This window comes from Hypomesus nipponensis, chromosome 7 (genome assembly GCF_054491055.1).
Source record: "Hypomesus nipponensis isolate SF chromosome 7, ASM5449105v1, whole genome shotgun sequence".
NCBI classification, from domain to species: domain Eukaryota; kingdom Metazoa; phylum Chordata; class Actinopteri; order Osmeriformes; family Osmeridae; genus Hypomesus; species Hypomesus nipponensis.
Window position 1 is genome coordinate 9,106,281 of NC_140367.1, and position 18,330 is coordinate 9,124,610.

At 49.2% G+C, this 18,330-nt stretch overlaps 1 protein-coding gene across 1 annotated transcript in view; it reads left to right on the forward strand.

Moving 5' to 3' along the window:
- Positions 1-18,269, forward strand: part of cacna2d4a (calcium channel, voltage-dependent, alpha 2/delta subunit 4a) — a 56,337-nt gene extending 38,068 nt beyond the window's left edge. Inside the window, exons 25-37 of the mRNA XM_084701022.1 lie at positions 7,477-7,538; positions 9,195-9,209; positions 9,811-9,855; positions 10,483-10,545; positions 13,643-13,713; positions 14,397-14,472; positions 14,760-14,812; positions 14,911-14,966; positions 15,379-15,399; positions 15,763-15,880; positions 16,507-16,627; positions 16,743-16,820; positions 16,971-18,269. Coding sequence (XP_084557148.1) covers positions 7,477-7,538; positions 9,195-9,209; positions 9,811-9,855; positions 10,483-10,545; positions 13,643-13,713; positions 14,397-14,472; positions 14,760-14,812; positions 14,911-14,966; positions 15,379-15,399; positions 15,763-15,880; positions 16,507-16,627; positions 16,743-16,820; positions 16,971-17,090 — 899 coding nt within the window. The 3' untranslated portion in view covers positions 17,091-18,269. The remainder of the gene's footprint in view (positions 1-7,476; positions 7,539-9,194; positions 9,210-9,810; positions 9,856-10,482; positions 10,546-13,642; positions 13,714-14,396; positions 14,473-14,759; positions 14,813-14,910; positions 14,967-15,378; positions 15,400-15,762; positions 15,881-16,506; positions 16,628-16,742; positions 16,821-16,970) is intronic.
- The last annotated feature ends 61 nt before the right edge of the window (positions 18,270-18,330 follow it).

Here is an 18,330-nt window from a genome sequence, read left to right on the forward strand (position 1 = left end):
GGTCGCGTTAATGTTCCAGTGGACGAGCCTGGATGTGTGTGGCTTGATACTTCCTAGAGAGGAGGAGCAGAGAAATGGAGGAGGAGGAAGAGAGGGGAGAAAAGGGAGGGAGAGATGGGAGAGATGGAGGAGGAGGAAGAGAGGGGAGAAAAGGGAGGGAGAGATGGAGAGATGGAGGAGGAGGAAGAGACGGGAGAAAAGGGAGGGAGAGATGGAGGAGGAGGAAGAGACGGGAGAAAAGGGAGAGAAACGGAAGCCTGGGTGAAAGAGAAGGGAGGGATGAATGGAGGGATGAATGGAGGGATGGAGGGTTTGGGGGCGGAGAGGGAAAGGGACACATACAGTTGGTAGGTTTCTTTCATTGCAGTCAGTAATTGCTGTCTCTCTGTCTCACATACGTACACACACACCCCGAAACACACACACGTCTTTCTCGCCTCAGAGGTGTCGCCAGGGGCCGTCTGACATCACGTTACCTAAGCAACAAGCTGAGTGAGGGAAGGGCTGGGATTGGCTGGGTTGGTGACTCACAGATCTCTCTCTCTCCATCTCCCTTTGTCTCTCTCCCACTCTCCATCACACTCGTTCACGCTCTCTCTCTTTGTCTCTCTCTCCCTCTCCCTCTCTCTGCGTGATGGGAACAGTCTATCAGCTCCCTGTTATTCTGGTGCTTACCTCAGTCTGTGGGTATTAGACAGGAGAGAGCGAGGCAGAGAGAGAAGAAGAGATTGAGAAGAGAGAGAGAAGAAGGAAGGGAGGGAGCGTAAGAATGAGAGAGAGAGAGAGAGAGAGAGAGAGAGAGAGAGAGAGAGAGGGGTTTGAGGACAGAGGGCAGCATATTGAGTCTGATGGTGGTAGACCAACACTGTCCTGCTTTTGCCTTTAAATACACACACACACACAGAAACTCACACATGCATGAATGAGGAGGATTTCGTATGATCTCCCCTGTCCTACCATGCCCTACCCTTCCCCTGTCTTCTCTCGTGGTCTACTGACCTCCCAGGATGTGACCTCACCAGAGCGCACGGCTATAGAGGTCAGGACTCAGGGATCAGGACGTTCCAGACCGTGTTCTAAACTGTGTTCTAGAATGTGTTTTGTCATCACTTCACAACAGAAGGTCAGGACTAGGACAACACTGTGTACAACAGGGGTACTCAATTAGAAACTCAAAAGGTCCACTCACCAAATTTCCATTCAGTCCAGGGTCCGGAACAATAATGGTTTATTTTTCTGACCCTTACCTCAGAGTTCTGGGGGTAATTTTGTTCAAAATGTCTATGCTTTGTGTCAAAGTGACGTTTCATGTTAGCTCTACCATTTTTGACAAGGGCAACCGTCTCATTGCAGATTAAACACATTGGTTTTGTGTTCCCCACCGGCAACACAGATGCATACCTGTCAGTCCATTCTGTCTGAAATGTTTGCTAAGGAAGAAACAGGTAGGCTAGCTACCGTTAGCAAATCGATTATCCTGCGTTGTTGAGAATGACACACACAACCTGCGTGACCCACAGAGGTTGTGGCCAACGTTGAGTAAGTGAGTTGTCATGGTGATTACTATTACAGCTCCTGATTGGATCTTTGGATTAGACACAGAAGATAGAAACCACATCTAGTAGGAAAACAATATAGGCACCAATGAAAAGTCGCTTGGATCATGACTAAACTAGTATGTTGATTTTGGCTTTGGTCCAAATTGTATTGCGTCTGGGTCCGGATCCGGACCGTGGTCCGCCTATTGAGTACCCCCGGTCTACAATCTATGAGATCATCAACTGTCCAGTAACAGTTTTATACAAGCATGTCTAACTCTACATGTGGAACGTTTGTAACAGAACAGAAGACCCCAAAAAATCCCCAAACACAGCAGCCAGGACTTCAGCAGCATAAAAGATTTACTGAAAAGAGAGAGAGATGGGGGGGGGGAGAGAGAGAGAGAGAGAGAGAGAGAAAGAGAGCGACAGACACAGAGAGAGGGGGGGGAAGAGCGAGGGGGAGAGAAAGAGAGAGAGAAAAAGAGAGCGACAGTGACAAAGAGGGGGGAGCGAGGGGAGAGAGAGAGAGAGAGAGAGAGAGAGAGAGAGAGAGAGAGAGAGAGAGAGAGAGAGAGAGAGAGAGAAAAAGAGAGCGACAGAGACAGAGAGAGGGGGAAGAGAGAGGGGGACAGAGACAGAGAGAGGGGGAGGGAGAGCGAGGGGGAGAGAGAGAGAGAGCGACAGAGACAGAGAGAGGAGGTGGGAGAGCGAGGGGGAGAGAGAGAGAGGAAAAGAGAGCGACAGAGACAGAGAGAGGGGAGCCCAGGAGGCTCCCTGCCTCCGTCTCTCTAAACGCCGCGTGACTCATTCAGTTTAGCATGGGGACGGTCCTCGCCCCGTCTTCCTCTCTTTCTTTCTTCTCCAACTCTCTTCTTATCCCTCCATCTCTGCTTCCTGGTGATTAGCCCAGAGGTCATTTGCATATTTCTGAAACATGAAAAGGTGTGTTATCTACTCCCTACTGTGACATCAATGGGGAGGGAGGGAGGCTGTAAGAAAGGGAGGGGATGTTGGGTGGGGGAGTGAGAGGAAAAGAGAGAAGAGTGAGAGAGTGTGAATGAGAAAGTGAATAAGAGGATGGTGGCGGACGGAGTGAGTGAGAGAGGGGAGGAGAGAGGAGAGAGAGAGAGAGCAGGAGAGAGGCAGGGAAGGAGAGAGAGCGTGTGTAGCATGTACTTCATTATGTAAACTGCTCAGCAAGTCACATGACCGTGATGAGGAAAGGTAAGGCTACAGTTGGACACACACACCTTTCACACATTTCACTAATTAACTAACCACTTCAGGCACTACCAGACATCCTCCATTATGTAATCTAGACACAGTGTGTGCGTGTGCGTGTGCGTGTGCGTGTGCGTGTGCGTGTGTGTGTGTGTGTGTGTGTGTGGACGACCTGCAGAGTATTTGGATGCTACAGAAATCCACAGATTAAGATGAGAATTGTCAATCTTGATCTTGATGTACATAGAGATTACCAGCGGGGGTTTGCATGTGTGTGCATGAGTGCATTCATGTATATAAGTGTGTGTGTGTCGGACCAGCCTAAGAGCAGACTTGACATTTCGTTACAGATTAAAAACAGTAATCAGTTACCACGGAAACCCAGGAGCCACAGATTCTTATCCAGAGGTATTATCTAGTCTGTCAACTTTAAGCTCACATGGCCCCCTCTTTCTCTCTCCCTCTCTCTCTCACTTTCTCTCCCTCTCTCTCTCTCTCTTTTTAGGGGGGTGGAGGAGGGGAGGAGAGGGGTACAGAGTAGGGCTAGGGGGTGGAGGAGAGGAGGAGAGGAGGAAAGGGGTACAGAGTAGGGCTAGGGGGTGGAGGAGAGGAGGAGAGGGGTACAGAGTAGGGCTAGGGGGTGGAGGAGAGGAGGAAGAGGAGGAAAGGGGTACAGAGTAGGGCTAGGGGGTGGAGGAGAGGAGGAGAGGGGTACAGAGTAGGGCTAGGGGGTGGAGGAGAGGAGGAGAGGAGGAAAGGGGTACAGAGTAGGGCTAGGGGGTGGAGGAGAGGAGGAGAGGGGTACAGAGTAGGGCTAGGGGGGTGGAGGAGAAGGAAGAGAGGACTGGATGATGTGTGACTAGGTCCCTCGACTAATCGGATGTAGATGTTTGAAGTTTGAATCCTGCAGGCTGATAAGTGTACCTTCCAGAATGTGCTGTTGTTGCAGTGTTCCACCTAACTCCCCTGTCTCTACCTGGTGTATGCTTCTGGGGTTTTACAGAAGAGGTGTGTGTGTGTGTGTCTTGCCTCTTGGTTTCTGAAAATCTGCTCTCTAGGTAACCTGGCCACTGCAGACACAGAGGGCCACCATCCCGTCATTCAGCTAGTCAGCCAGTCAGCCAGTCAGCTAGTCAGCCAGTCAGCTAGTCAGCCAGTCAGCCAGTCAGCCAGTCAGCCAGTCAGCTAGTATGCCAGTCAGCTAGTCAGCCAGTCAGCTAGTCAGCCAGTCAGCCAGTCAGCCAGTCAGCTAGTCAGCCAGTCAGTCAGCCAGTCAGCTAGTCAGTCAGCCAGTCAGCCAGTCAGCCAGTCAGCCAGTCAGCCAGTCAGCCAGTCAGTCAGTCAGTCAGTCAAGCTAGTTCTTGATGAGTGTTCTAAAAGCATGTACTGGATGGTTCAGCTGTGGTTATCTACCTCTGGTTCACACTGCTTAACACTGGCCTCATAGAATATCCACACCATTAGACTGATGCCATTCACACTGCATCCGGTTATTTGTTCTTTGATCAATGTTCCACTATGGCCTACCTCTAAGCAGTGAATCTATTCTACTGTCCAGCCAATCGAATGCACATGAGCTCACATTAATCACTTCCTATCACGCATCCTCCCAGGCGGGTGACTCACCCTCTCTCTTCCCTACCATCCCCCCTTCCCTCCCATCCCCCCACACCCTGCCGTCCCCCATCATCCCTTCCTCTTACCTCAATTCCATCCCTCCCCTCCATCTCCTCTCTCCCGCCTTCTCTCTCACCGCATCCTCCTTCCCATCATGCTTAGCGTGAGGGAGGGGACAACACTGTGACCTCATTCCCAGTGTCCTTCCTTCCCTCCTGGTCGCCACGAGACTTTGCCCTGCGTATATTTAGACTCCACCCCTGGGCACACACACACACACACACACACACACACACACACCAACACACACAGGTATGTGGTTGGAGTTTTAGCAGTAGATCTTGTTCCACTGTCTCCTGCTAGCTGTTAGAAACCTAACACCAATTCTACCCTACTTTAGAAAGGCCAAGCCTGTCAATCAAGCTTCACCCCCCCAACTCCCACCCCCTGACACTTTCCACTCCCCCCTCCTCTCTCAAATACCCTCCTCATGTCTTCCTACCTCCCATCCCTCTCCCTCCCTCCCTCACCCATTCCTTCCTCTCCCTCACCTCCTCTCCCTTCCCTTCTTTGCCTCCTCTCCTTACCCATTCCTTCCTCCCCCCTCTCCCCTCTGCCTCCCGACACCTCCCTCTCCCCTCTGCCTCCCCCGTTCCTATGAATACCTCTACCTTTGCCTACGTCATCACAGTAATGTATGTGTGAGCAGCTGCTGTCTAGCTGTACATTACTACGGCAAGGAGCGGCACAAGATGCATTCTCATACACACCACACACACACTTTGACATCCAAACACAAACACATCCACACACACACACAGTGTTGCACTCGCAGACCCTCAGAAGGGCACTTTAGTGGTCCGGGCTTCGTCAGAAGGACAGCTCAACACGACGCAGCGCTGAATATTTCATACAAAACAAACACATGCTCGGCATGACTGGCCTCGCTTCTACTGTGGTCTGCTGTCGTCTACTGGCTTCTGCTGTGGTCTATTGCCTTTTACTGTGCCTTCACCCAGTCACACACACAAAACACACACACACTCTCTGCCAGAGGGGTCAGGGATGGAGCGTGACATTGGAGGTGCACAGGCCAGACACACACTCCCTCTTCATTCATGTTCTCGTGTGTGTGCGTGTGTGTGTGTCAGGGTGTGTGTGTGGGTTTGTGTGTGTGTGTCAGGGTGTGTGTGTGGGTTTGTGTGTGTGTGTGTGTCAGGGTGTGTGTGTGGGTTTGTGTGTGTGTGTGTCAGGGTGTGTGTGTGTGGGTTTGTGTGTGAGGGGTGTGGGGTTGTGTGTGTTTGTGTGAGGGGGGTTGGGTTGTGTGTAGGTGGAGAGGTGTAGTATGAGAGGTGGCCCAGAGAGAACAGTCATTCACACTCACTTATCACTCCCTCTGTCCTGGAAGTGGCGTGAGAGAGAGGGAGGGAGAGATGGAGAAGGAGAAAGAGAGGGATGGAGAGATAGAGAGAGGTAGGGAGGGATGTAGAGATGGGGAGAGAGGGAGAGGGGTAAGGAAATTCATTCCTTCTCTTTCAATTTTGAGTAAGTGATCTCTCTAAGCATGTCCGCGTGATTAGAAAAACGCAATTAAAACTTTGGTCTGGACAGACCAGGGTAATCGCCAATCAGGATTAGACCCCTGCAGGCGATGGAGAACATCATAGCGTGGATTAATGAACCCAGATCATTTAGCTGTCCTCATCTACGTCTTACTTTCTCCATCAGAACCTTCCAGAAGGGCACCAACAGATTCAGTGTGTTTGTACCAGCCTGTGTGTGTGAGAAGAGGAGGCCTCATGACAAACCACCACAGGAGCAGAGAAGAAATAGATGGTGAACTGTAGGAAATCCTGAGTGTGTGTGTATCATACAGCATCTGTTTTCTGTCGTTCCTTGTTTTTGTTTTGTAAATCTCTCTCTTTTTCTTGCTTTCTGTCTTTCCCTCCAATGAATGAAGTCTGCTTCAGTTAATTGACAAATTGTGTCCTTGTCTGTTGACTGATAATATCATTATTAACCTAGACTAGGACTCAGTCAAACACATCCACGTCTGATCAGTCTGAGAATTGGACTCGTCATTATATCTGTTTGTACACACATGCAAAAACACACACAGATACACAGACTTGCAAAAACCTGCATACACGCATGCACACACACACACACACATACATGCAACAAACACACTCAGACACACACTTGTGCACCCCAAAAAAAAAAATGCACACACACACACAGAAATGTCTCTGTTGATCAGTCATGTGAGCAGACGTTTGTAATGCGGTGCTCCGCTGGTTGTGTCTGGCTGAGTGGATCTCTCCCAGCCCCACACGACTGCGTGGGAGCAATCTGTGGCAAAGGCTTTCCCTGAGTGGCGTTGAAATGCATGCTGGGAGCACAGAGGCTTTGATGCTGATGTGGTATGTCGTCTCAGCCCTGCTAAGGGAGAGGGGAGGAGGGGGAGTGGAGGAGGAGAGGGGAGGGAGGGAGGGAGGGAGGGAGGGAGGGAGGGAGGGAGGGAGGGAGGGAGGGAGGGAGGGAGGGAGGGAGGGAGGGAGGGAGGGAGGGAGGGAGGGAGGGAGGGAGGGAGGGAGGGAGGGAGGGAGGGAGGGAGGGAGGGAGGGAGGGAGGGAAATGGAAATGGAGAGAAGAGGATGTGTGACGAGGAGAGGTGAGGGGTAAAGAGAGGGTAAGGGAGGATGGGACAACATTCATGACTTATACTTATACTGTACATACACACTGCTGTGTGTGTGTGTTTGTGTGTGATTGTCTGTCTTCATTCCTTCTGTTTAAACTCTCCTGCTGATATCTTTATGACTCATGTATATTGAGATCCCAAAGGCAAATCCTTGATTTCCCCTTCCTCCTCTCCTTCTCTCCAAACTCTTCCCCTCCTCCTCCTACTTCCTCCTTCTCTCCACTTCTCCTGTTCTCTACTGGCCATATATTTAATCTCGCTCCTTCTTTCTCTCCCCCCTCTCTCTCTCTCTCTCTCTCCCCCCCCCCTCTCTCTCTCTCTCTCTCTCTCTCTCTCTCTCTCTCTCCCTGTGTCTACCCCTCTCTCTCTCTCTGTCTCTCTGTCTCTCTACAGCTATTGGAGTACAGATGACTCTGGACATGTTTGAAACCAGGTTCTGGGCCACCACCTCCCAGGTGAGTCATACAGATCCAGCCAATGACAGCTCTCCCCTCTCAGCATCCCAGATTACCAATCCAGGAAGTATGGAGAGGTTACAACACTTGTTAACTGATGTCTCAAGGGTTGTCCTGTCCGCACGAGAGTGTGTGTGTGTTTGTATGAAAGGAAAGGGTTATTTCTGGTCTGCCCCAAAGGCACATTAGACCTGGCTGACTAATGCCTCTGTTCCAGTGTAGGTAAACACACACACACAGACAAACACACGTGCATGCGCACACACACACACCAACTATGACTGCTTATATAAGAAATGTTCAGCCTTCTGCCATGCCTGATCCTGCATCATTATTTCATAGCTGCTAATGTAACTGGTTCTGTCACAACTCTCTCCTCCTCTCCCTTCCTTCTTCCCTCTCTTATCCCCCTCTTTCCTCCTCTCCTCCTCTCATCTCTTCCCATGTGTTTGTCTTCTCTCTCACTTCTCTCATCTCCTCTCCTTCCGACTCTCCTCCTCCTCCTCTCCTCCCCCTGTTCCTCCTAGCAACACGGTAAAACAGGCTTTGTGGCTTGAGGCTGTCTCTGTCCTTACAGCAGAGGGTGGAGGAGGTGGCAGATGTACTGCCCGGCACACAATCACACACAGTAGGGACGATCCATCCGTCACATGGCTTAATAATCAATAAAGTTATCAAATCTGGAGACAGAGGAAGTTTTCTGGACAAAGAGAAACTATCTGCCAATGAAAGACGATGAAATCTAAGATGCTGCTGTCTCCTCCTGCTCACATTGCATGGTGTGTGTGTGTGTGTGTGTGTGTGCGCTTCTCGGCTGCTTTATCCAATTCAGGCTCTAGTGATGTCACATGTCATTCTGAGCTTCATACGCACATGCTCAGACAGCCTGGACCACGCACAAATGCACACTGTGCCCGTGTGTGTGTGTGTGTGTGTGTGTCACGCCCCTCATAAGGAAACACGTCACAGGATGACAATAGAGTGATTGCAACTCCACTGGACTGAATACCAACTGAACTGTTAATAACGCTCTTTCTTCTCTCCTCTCTTTTTCTACCTCTCTCTCTCTCTCCATCTCTTTCTCTCTCTTCCTCCCTCCCTCTCTCTCTCCCCTGCCTTCTCTCTCCTTCTCTCTCTCACTCGCTTTCTCTCTCTTTCTCTCTCTTCCTCCCTCCCTCTCTCTCTCTCCTGCCTTCTCTTTCTCTTGCACTCACTCTATCTCCCCCCCCTCTCTCTCTCTCTCTCTCTCTCTCTCTCTCTCTCTCTCTCTCTCTCTATGTCTCTCTCTCTGTCTCTGTCTCTCTCTCCCCTGCCTTCTCTCTCCTTCTCTCTCTCACTCGCTTTCTCTCTCTTTCTCTCTCTTTCTCTCTCTTCCTCCCTCCCTCTCTCTCTCTCTTTCCTGCCTTCTCTTTCTCTTGCACTCGCTCTATCTCCCCCCCCTCTCTCTCTCCCTCTCCCTCTCTCTCTGTCTCTGTCTCTGTCTCTGTCTCTGTCTCTCCCTCTCCCTCTCTCTCTGTCTCTGTCTCTGTCTCTGTCTCTGTCTCTGTCTCTGTCTCTGTCTCTCCCTCTGTCTCTGTCTCTGTCTCTGTCTCTGTCTCTCCCCGTCTGTTTCTCATCCCTGCATCCCTCTGCTCCTGCGGATGTCCTGCCTCTCAGCCTAATGACACAGATGTAAGTAAACAGCTTCTCCTTTCTTTCAACCCCCCTTTGTTCTTGTCCTTTTTTAGGACAACATTTCACATCCTCCCTCCAACACTTACCATGAGTTGGGAACCACACGTGCACACACCTCCACACACACATGCACACACACACCTCGAAACACACACAGACACCTCGACACACACACACACACATATCAAAACACACAGACATACAGCACACCTCGGCACACACATTTGTGTGCACACTCCTACAAATACACACACACACATCACTAAACGTCTACACACACAGACACGCACACACACACACATCCCTACACACAGACTGTATGGACAGTGTGACATTTGTTGAAAGCCTCAACACACACACGTGCATGCACACACACATGTGCACACACACACACACACGCAAGCATGCACAGACACCCACAACAGACACACCTCGTCACACCAAACACTGTTCACACCTGGACTTTGAAACTAGCCTTAAACCTGATATGACCCTTGCCCTTCACAAGAACTGTCTCTGTCTCTCCCACGCCCTCCCCTCTCTCTGTCGCTCTGTTTCCCTATCTCTCTTTCCCTCTCTCTCTCTCTCTCTGTTCCAGTGTACTAACATCGAGGGTGTGTGTCCGCTGAGCTGTAACAGCGTGGTAAGTACATTTCTCATGTCGGTCGCTTCACATCCCATGTGTGTACGTGTGGGTGTGTGTATGGTTTCTCTTCTAGACAGAGGACTTGGCTGGCTCACCCAACCCCGGCTGTACACCTAGTAAGCCTAGACCCTAGAGAGGGGGTGAGAAGGAGAGCGAGAAAAAAGATAAAGGGATGGGAGAAATAAAGGGAAAGGATGGAGAGAGAAAGAGAGACAGAGAGACAGAGAGAGAGAGAGAGAGAGAGAGAGAGAGAGAGAGAGAGAGTTAGAGAGTGAAGGTTTAGTGATTGTCATAACATTTCTTGTTTTACCTCTTATGTGACAGAACCATTGCTTTGAGTGGCGGGGCGTTCGTTATGGCGACAAGCAGACTCATTATGGGCTGTTTTATAGCTGAATATAAAAGTGCTCGAGTCTGATTAAACCAGCTCATTAGTTTAGTGATGAGAGCCAGAGGTAAAGATGTCTGCTGCACTGTGTGTGTGTGTGTCTGTGTATGTACATGTGTCTGTGTGTGTGTGTGTGTGTGTGTGTGTGTCTGTGTGCGTGTGTGTCTGTGTGCGTGTGTGTGTATCTGACGTTGTCCTCATCTCCCATCTCTCTCCCCATCTCTCTTCCTCCTCAGGACATAGCTTGCTACCTCATCGATAACAACGGGTTCATCGTCATCTCGAAAGAACAACGGGAGGTGAGTGGAAGAGACGCAGGAGAGGGGGAGACAGGGAGGAGAGGGAGAGAGGGAGGGGAAGACAGGGAGGAGAGGGGGGCAGAGGGAGAGGGAGAGAGGGAGGGGGAGACAGGGAGGAGAGGGAGAGAGGGAGGGGAAGACAGGGAGGAGAGGGGAAGACAGGGAGGAGAGGGAGAGAGGGAGAGATGGAGGGGAAGACAGGGAGGAGAGGGAGAGAGTGAGGGGAAGACACGGAGGAGAGGGGGGCAGAGGGAGAGATGGAGGGAGGGCGGACTGGAAGGAGCAGGAGGGAGAGAAGAGGAGATAAAGAGGTTGATAGAGAGAGGGTGAGGGAAAGAGCAAGGAGGGAGGGTATGTGTGTACGTTCTTGGGTGCATGTGTGTGTGTGTGTGGGGGGGTGTGGGGGGGGGGGGGGCACATGTGTGTGTTTGTGTGTGTGTGCATATGTGTGTGTATGTCGCTCAACCAGTGGCCATAAGATGCACCCATGAACAACAGCTGGTGTATTGTGGGATTTAAAGGAATTAAGAAACTTTAATCTCCACACCAGAAGGGGGGAGGGGGGTACGAGAAGTAGTGGGGGCCGGGTGCAGGGTGTGGAGGTATACAGATCCATCTACAACACCAGCTCATTACAATTGTAGTCACTGGGGAGCACTGGGATGTGGGATATGTTAGGCCCCACAAACACACACACACACCACACACACACACTGTGAGACATAGCAAATATTTACATTTACACAAACACACACATACTAGGACCCATTAGAATGCGTTCAAGATGAATAGTGTGCCGTTCTGCGGTTGTCACTGTGCTCTGAGGGAAACACTGGCCCCTGGTGATCTGCAACTGTGTCTCTATTTCTGCCTTGCTCCCCTTCCTTTTAGCTCTTCATCTCCCCCTCTTCCTCTCAATTTTTTCCTGCCAACTATTCCTTCCTCTCTCTCCCCTCATTCCCTCTCTTTGTCCCTCTCTCTTTCCTTATCCCTCTCTATGTCTCCTTTTAGCTCTCCATCTCCCCCTCTTCATCTCTATTTTTTCCTCTCAACTATTCCTTCCCCTCTCTCCCCTCATCCCTCTCTCTCTCTCTCTCTCTCTCTCTCTCTCTCTCTCTCTCTCTCTCTCTCTCTCTCTCTCTCTCTCCCCTCTACCCACTCTATAGGGGACACAGCTGTACCGGGTTTACAATTGGAGAGGGAGGGGGGGTGAGGAGGAGAGGGGTGAGGGAGTGTTCTTGTCGTGCTCCAGAATAATGACGTGGATCAAACATGTGTCACAGCTCTGACAAGTTGACAGGATCAGGACCTCTCTCCCCCCGTCTCCCTGTCTTTCTCTCTTTTGTTCCTTCTGTTCCCCCTCTGTCTTTTTCTTATTATTCTCTCTCTCTCCCCCTCTTTCTCCCTATCCTCTCTCACTCTTCTCTCTTTCTCCCTCTATCTCTCTCCCTCTAGTCTATCTCTCCCCTTTCTCTCTCTCTGTCTGTCTCTCTCTGTCTGTCTCTCTCTCTCTGAACACTGTCATGCTGTGGGTAGGATAATCCTCTTGCTCCCTCCCAGGTTCTGCCACTAGAGGGCTACATTCTATACAATGACTATAATCTAAACCCAGTCTATACTGTAGCTGTGACCTAAACTCTGGAACTAAATCAAGATTCAAGATATATTATTGTCATGTGAACAGTTAACAGAGTTACTCTGTACTGAATGAAATTATTATATTGCTCATTCTTATATTGTTAATGCGACTCATTTCAAGATTACCAATGCATGTATATTCACAAACCCACACTTCCGCCGTCCATCCCCCCCCCACCCCCCCACACACACACCCACACACATACACCCCCATACACACACATACACCCCCATACACACACACACACACACACACACATACACCCCCACACATACACCCCATACACACACACCCATACACACACACACACACACATACACCCCCATACACACACTCATACACATCTCCAACCCCTCTGAATCTGAACTCTGGGTTCAGTGCTCATCTCCACGTACCCTCTTGTGGTCAAAGTGGGAACTGCATCTGAGTCACAACATCCTCTCTGTTTGGTTTGGGAGGGAAACATTAATGATCTCACTGAGTGAGTGAGTGTGTGTGTGTGCGTTTGTCGAGGCGTGTGTCTATAAATGAAAACAATGTCTCTCCCGTGGGTTTAGTCACCCGTTGTGTCTAATCCCGTCTGATTCTCTGGAGAGAGGAGCTGTAATTAGGGGGGGACCTGTGTCGTAGAACAAAGCACAGTGGATATTTCACATCCTGGTGTTGTTGCTGTAGCTGAGCTGTTCCTCTCCCAGTGTAACTAGGGCAAGGTGCCCCCCCCCCCCCCCCCCAAACACAGAAATACTCATGTATGAGGAAGGGAGGAAGGGAGAGAGGGGGGAGGGAGAGAAGATAAAGAGGGAGGGAGAGGAGGGGAGATGGAGAGGGAGAGGAGGGAGGAAGGGAGGGAGGGGGGGAGAAGGGAAGGGAGGAAGAGAAAGAGGAAGGTGGGAGGACGAGGATGAGTAGAAGAGGCCTGGGGGAGATAGAGAGCAGATCTTTATCAGACATTACACACATACACATACATGCATGCATACACACACACATACACACACACACACAGAGACACCAGCCCCATGACACAGCCTGAACCCTGAACCACTATGTACGCTGTACTAAACATTGCTAAACAGGTCGGCTGGGAGGAATAAATAATGCAGCAAAGGGGGGAGGGAGGAGATTGGAAGGTGGGAGAGAGAGAGAGAGAGAGAGAGAGAGAGAGAGAGAGAGAGAGAGAGAGAGAGAAAGCGAGAGAGAGAGAGAGAGAGAGAGAGAGAGAGAGAGAGAGAGAGAGAGGGTGGGGTGTAGAGAGGGGGGACGAGAGGGTGCAGAGAGGGAGAGAAAGAAGAGGCTGCTCTACTTGTGAAAAGGAACAGAGAGGTTTACGTGGGTTAAAAAAAATGTTCATGGATGGAGGGAAAGGATGGAAGGGTAGATGTGAAAAGTGTCTACGAAAGAATAAAAAGGTCAAATGGCTGGATGAACCTGACTGACGTGCCTCCTCTCCCTCTCCAGACTGGCAGGTTCTTTGGGGAGGTGGACGGCTCAGTGATGGCACAGCTCATCCGTATGGGCATGTTCAAGAGGTATGAGCCAATCACAGTCAACACCCCTCCAATAGCTGCCAGGGTCTCATCAATAACCAGTATTGCGTCATCCTTAATATCTATTGTTGACCACTATAGTCTTCAATACATAATCATATCCATGCAATGTATAACGCCGTCAGCACAATCCATAAAGTCAACGTAATAGTCAACATTCCCATGTAGGTCCATGTGTGTATCTTACATGTCTGTATTAGCTGCTTATTGTGATGTATTTAAATGAATCCATGTTTCAGCTGAGTACGGTAGTGTTAGATTCTTCCAGACCGTGCTGCTCCCGTCACATGGTGTTTCAGTCAGGCCCTGCGGGCACTCACCTAGTGGGGTCATGTCTCAAAGCTCACAAGTCTTTCATTCCGGGTGGTTCTCTTGAGACAGGCGTTCTGAGTTCTCTTTCTCTGGGTTCAAGCTCCCTGGGGTTCTCAGTTAGATTACATCTCAAGTTATATCGTTCTAGGGGGTCTCATTTCCATCGTATTTTTCTTCGTCATCTTTTACGTTGGAATTCTCTTGAGTGATTCTTTATTTTTTAAAGCGGCGGGGGGAAGTTTTATGCTTGATTTAACGCAGGATATTACGTAATGTCATGTTTTGTATGCATGTATTTGACTTTCTTTTGTGTGTGTTTGGGTGTGTTTGCGTGTGTGTGTGTGTGTCCTCAGGGTATCTCTGTTTGACTACCAAGCCATGTGTAAGATGGGTTCGCATTCTGCAAGCAGTGCTCGACCCCTTCTGAGTGTAAGCATGCATATTTCACAACTGTGTGCACACACTCAAGCGTGTGTGTGTGCGTGTGTATATGTATTGTACTTGTGTATATAGATTTGTTTATCCTTGTAATTGGTACATGTTTGTTAGCATGTGTAATATATACTCTCCCTTTCACTCTCCCTCTCTCTTTCCCACCTCTCTCTCCTTCTTTCTCTCCCCCCATGTTTCTCTCCCTCTCTCTTTCCCACCTCTCTCTCCTTCTTTCTCTCCCCCATGTTTCTCTCCCTCTCTCTTTCCCTCTCTACTCCCTGCAGCCCTTCTATGGGCTGCTAGGAGCACTGAAGTGGTTCCTGTCCAACTTCCTGCTGTAAGTACAGTACTTTCAGTTTTAGGTCTGTTACCTTCCTGTAGCCACTCACCATGGTCTCATCTGATTGGACGGTTCTATTTATGATGTTTTTGTAGTTTTCTGCTGGAGTTCAACATCTGTGGACTGTGGCACTCTGAGCACTTTGCAGATGGTAAGTTCCTGTGTGTGTGTGATAATATGTGAACCTGTGTGTGTGTGTGTGTGTGTGTGTGTGTGTGTGTGTGTGTGTGTGTGTGTGTGTGTGTGTGCGGGTGTTTGTTTGTGTGTGTGTGTGTGTCTGTAGAGCGGTCTGCCTCTCTACCTGTCAGTCTGTCTGACTGTCTCTCCATCCTCATATCACAGCCTGTCTGTCTGGCATCTGTCTGTTATCTGTCTGTCTGGCTATCCCGTCTTAACATTCATCCATGTATGCTTCTCCATCTCTCTATCCCTCCATTCTCTCAAACTCTCTCAATATTTCCTCCATCTCTTTCCATCTCTCTTTTTCCCTTCCACCATGCAACTACCTTCATCACAACACCACCTGTCAATCATGCCTTCCATCCTAACTCCACCCCCATTAGCCAAGGCGTCCTTCCAAGTGTGTAAGTACTCCCCAGAGATACTGGTCCATATGAAGGCCCCACTAGATGTCTATCAGTACAGTCGTATAGTAGTGTGGGTTTGTAATTTACCCTTTATTTATCCATAAAGACTAATCTATTAGGAACCAGTTTCAAACAATATGAAACAAACAGGAACCATAAATAGGAGAGAATGACATTGTAGTATAAACCAGTAGTACTAACTGTAGAGTATCTAGTTATACCTCAGCTCACATCTCTAGGAACCAAATTGGTTGAAAAGTGTCCTTCCCGGTTCCGTAATTGGCTGTGAGTGTCCTAGCCTGTCATTGGATTGGCTGGTGAGTGTCCTGCCCATCCTCTGATTGGTTCCTGTGTCCGCAGCGGCCCACAAGAAGAAGGGAGACATCTTGCAGCCATGTGATACAGAGTACCCCAGCTTTGTCTACGAGCCCTCCATCAAGGAGACCAACAGCCTTATCAAGTGTGGGCGCTGCCAGAAGTACGAAACAGACACACACACACACACACACACCACACACACACATGCACACACACGCATGCAGGTATGCCCACACATGCACAGGTACTTACACAGACTTTCACTTACGCACACATTTTGAACATGAACACACACTATTAACAGGAGAAGGCTGGAGAAGCCATGGCCAGGCCACAGGCTAGCCTGGCCTGACTCCATCTCCTCCACATCTCTCCCGCCGTTTTCCCTTCTTCTCTGCTGGCTGCTTCATGCATGGTGCTCTGGCACTGCCGTGTGGCCACCTGGAGTATCACACTCATTTTGTCATTTATGAGACACTTTTATCTACGTGATGTACAAAATGGGCACGACGAGGATCAAGGGTTAGAAGTGCATCGTTCTAACAGTATTTCAGCAGTCAGAGTCAAGGAGGGCAACACACACAGTGCAACACATCCTACTAACTGTGGTATCGCATCTTTGGTTCTCACGTTCTCATCTGTGTTTAATCACAACTTGTTGTGTTTGTTTTCTACGTTTATTTTTAACAAATGCGTGTGTGACTGTGTGTGTTTGTATGTGTGTGCGTGTCTGTCTGTCTGCATGTGTGTGTGTGTGTACGTGTGCCATGTGTGGGTATGTTGCAGGATGTTTGTGACACAGCAGGTTCCAGACAGTAACTTACTGATGCTGGTGGTCCAAGCAGACTGTGACTGCTCCCGCCAGTACGGACCAATCACCATGGAGCCCAGGGAGGTCAAATATATCCTTAACCAATCAGAGCCTCCTGTCGTTGACTTTCATGAACATACTCAAGGCTACAGTATACTACATATACGTATTTGTCATTGTATGTGTGACCCTTGACCCCTGTGCACATAACGCCTCGGTGAAGTGTGACAGGATGAGGTCACAGAAGGTCCGCAGGAGACCCGAGTCTTGCCACGCCTTCCACCCGCAGGTCAGCACCTCATTGGTCCATATGTTGACTGATACAACTCTTAACCAATGAGCAGATGGATTCATGACAAGAAGAACATGAGAATTTAAAAGCATGGTTATGTTGCTTTTTTGTTTGTTGGTTATGTTTTGTTATTGTTTTTGTCTCCAGGAAAATGCAAAGGACTGTGGCGGCGCTTCAGAGATCTCCCTGTCGCTCTCTCTCTTCCTCGCTTGTCTCTCCGCCTCAGCCCTCTCCCTCCGCCTCTCCTCTGATTGGCTGCCACGGTGACAAGCTCTACAAACCCCACCCTTGGCCACGTGGCCTCGAGCAAGGGGCCTTCCTGTTACCCAGGGTGACATGGGAATCCTTAAAGGCTGACCTGGACTCTGCTGCCTCCTACCTGCTTCTAACATGGACTGTACTCCATTTGATATGATAGAAAGACATGATATATTTCATTTGCTATGATACATAACATATATATAGCGACATATTGTATATTATATGATGCTGTATATGATGTGAAATGATACGGTGATTCTCATCGCCATGGCGACACGCATGTGGGTTTCTAGGACACGAACGATGACGGGCGGCCATCCGTGTTGTGTGTTTGTTTGTTTTTTTTACCTTTTTGAAAACGATTTTAATCAAACGCACTAAAAAACTTTGACCTTAAAAGGGCTGTTCTCCCCCTCAGTGTCTTATCGAGAGGTCATGCTTCCTGTGCTTAAGATCAGGCAATCTTTTTGATGGACACGTCTACCAGTGCTCTCCTAAGAACTGGAACAAGACCAACAGATCTTAGGACCTATAACGTGAATGAATCCAGAGGTAATTCAGATATGGGTGTACCCTGTGCTGTATATTTCTGTATATCCCTAGCTGCACTAATGCTAAGGACAACATGTCTTGTTTCCTACATCCCCAAATTTGATGAATAACCACTGGATTTGTGTGCATGTGTATGATTATGTTGAATTATCTTAGAACTTCTTTGTAACTGTTTGAAAGTCTCAAGATTCAGCTCTGCACTTTCTACTATGGTGGATGCTGCACTACAGCGAGAAACAGACCTCATGAGTGGAAAGAGATACAAGAGGATATAAACATCTTCCACTCATGCCTGAGATAATGGGCCTGACTAACAAAACAACAGTTCCTTCTAAACACATATCTGTGTGGCTGTATGGCAGTTTTTCCTCAGGAGAGTCTAGTCTGGTGGATTGTGGTTTGACCCCACAGCTTCTCCACCTGCATGCTGCCACCTGGAGCTTTTCAACTAACCAGCAGCTGAAGCTGAACATGACTGGTGGATTTAACTGTACCAGCTGAAACTGAACATGACTGTTAAGTTTGCATATGATGTAGTATCAGCAATTATTTTCACGTTTTATTATCTGTGCTTGATTGAGCTTTTCTTGCCTGGGTTAGAGATGCATGTGTGATTCTCTGGTAGTCTGGTAAGGGGGTTGGAGGTTGAAAGTGTGTGTCTGTTCTTGTGTGTGGGAGTGTAAGTGAGAGGAAA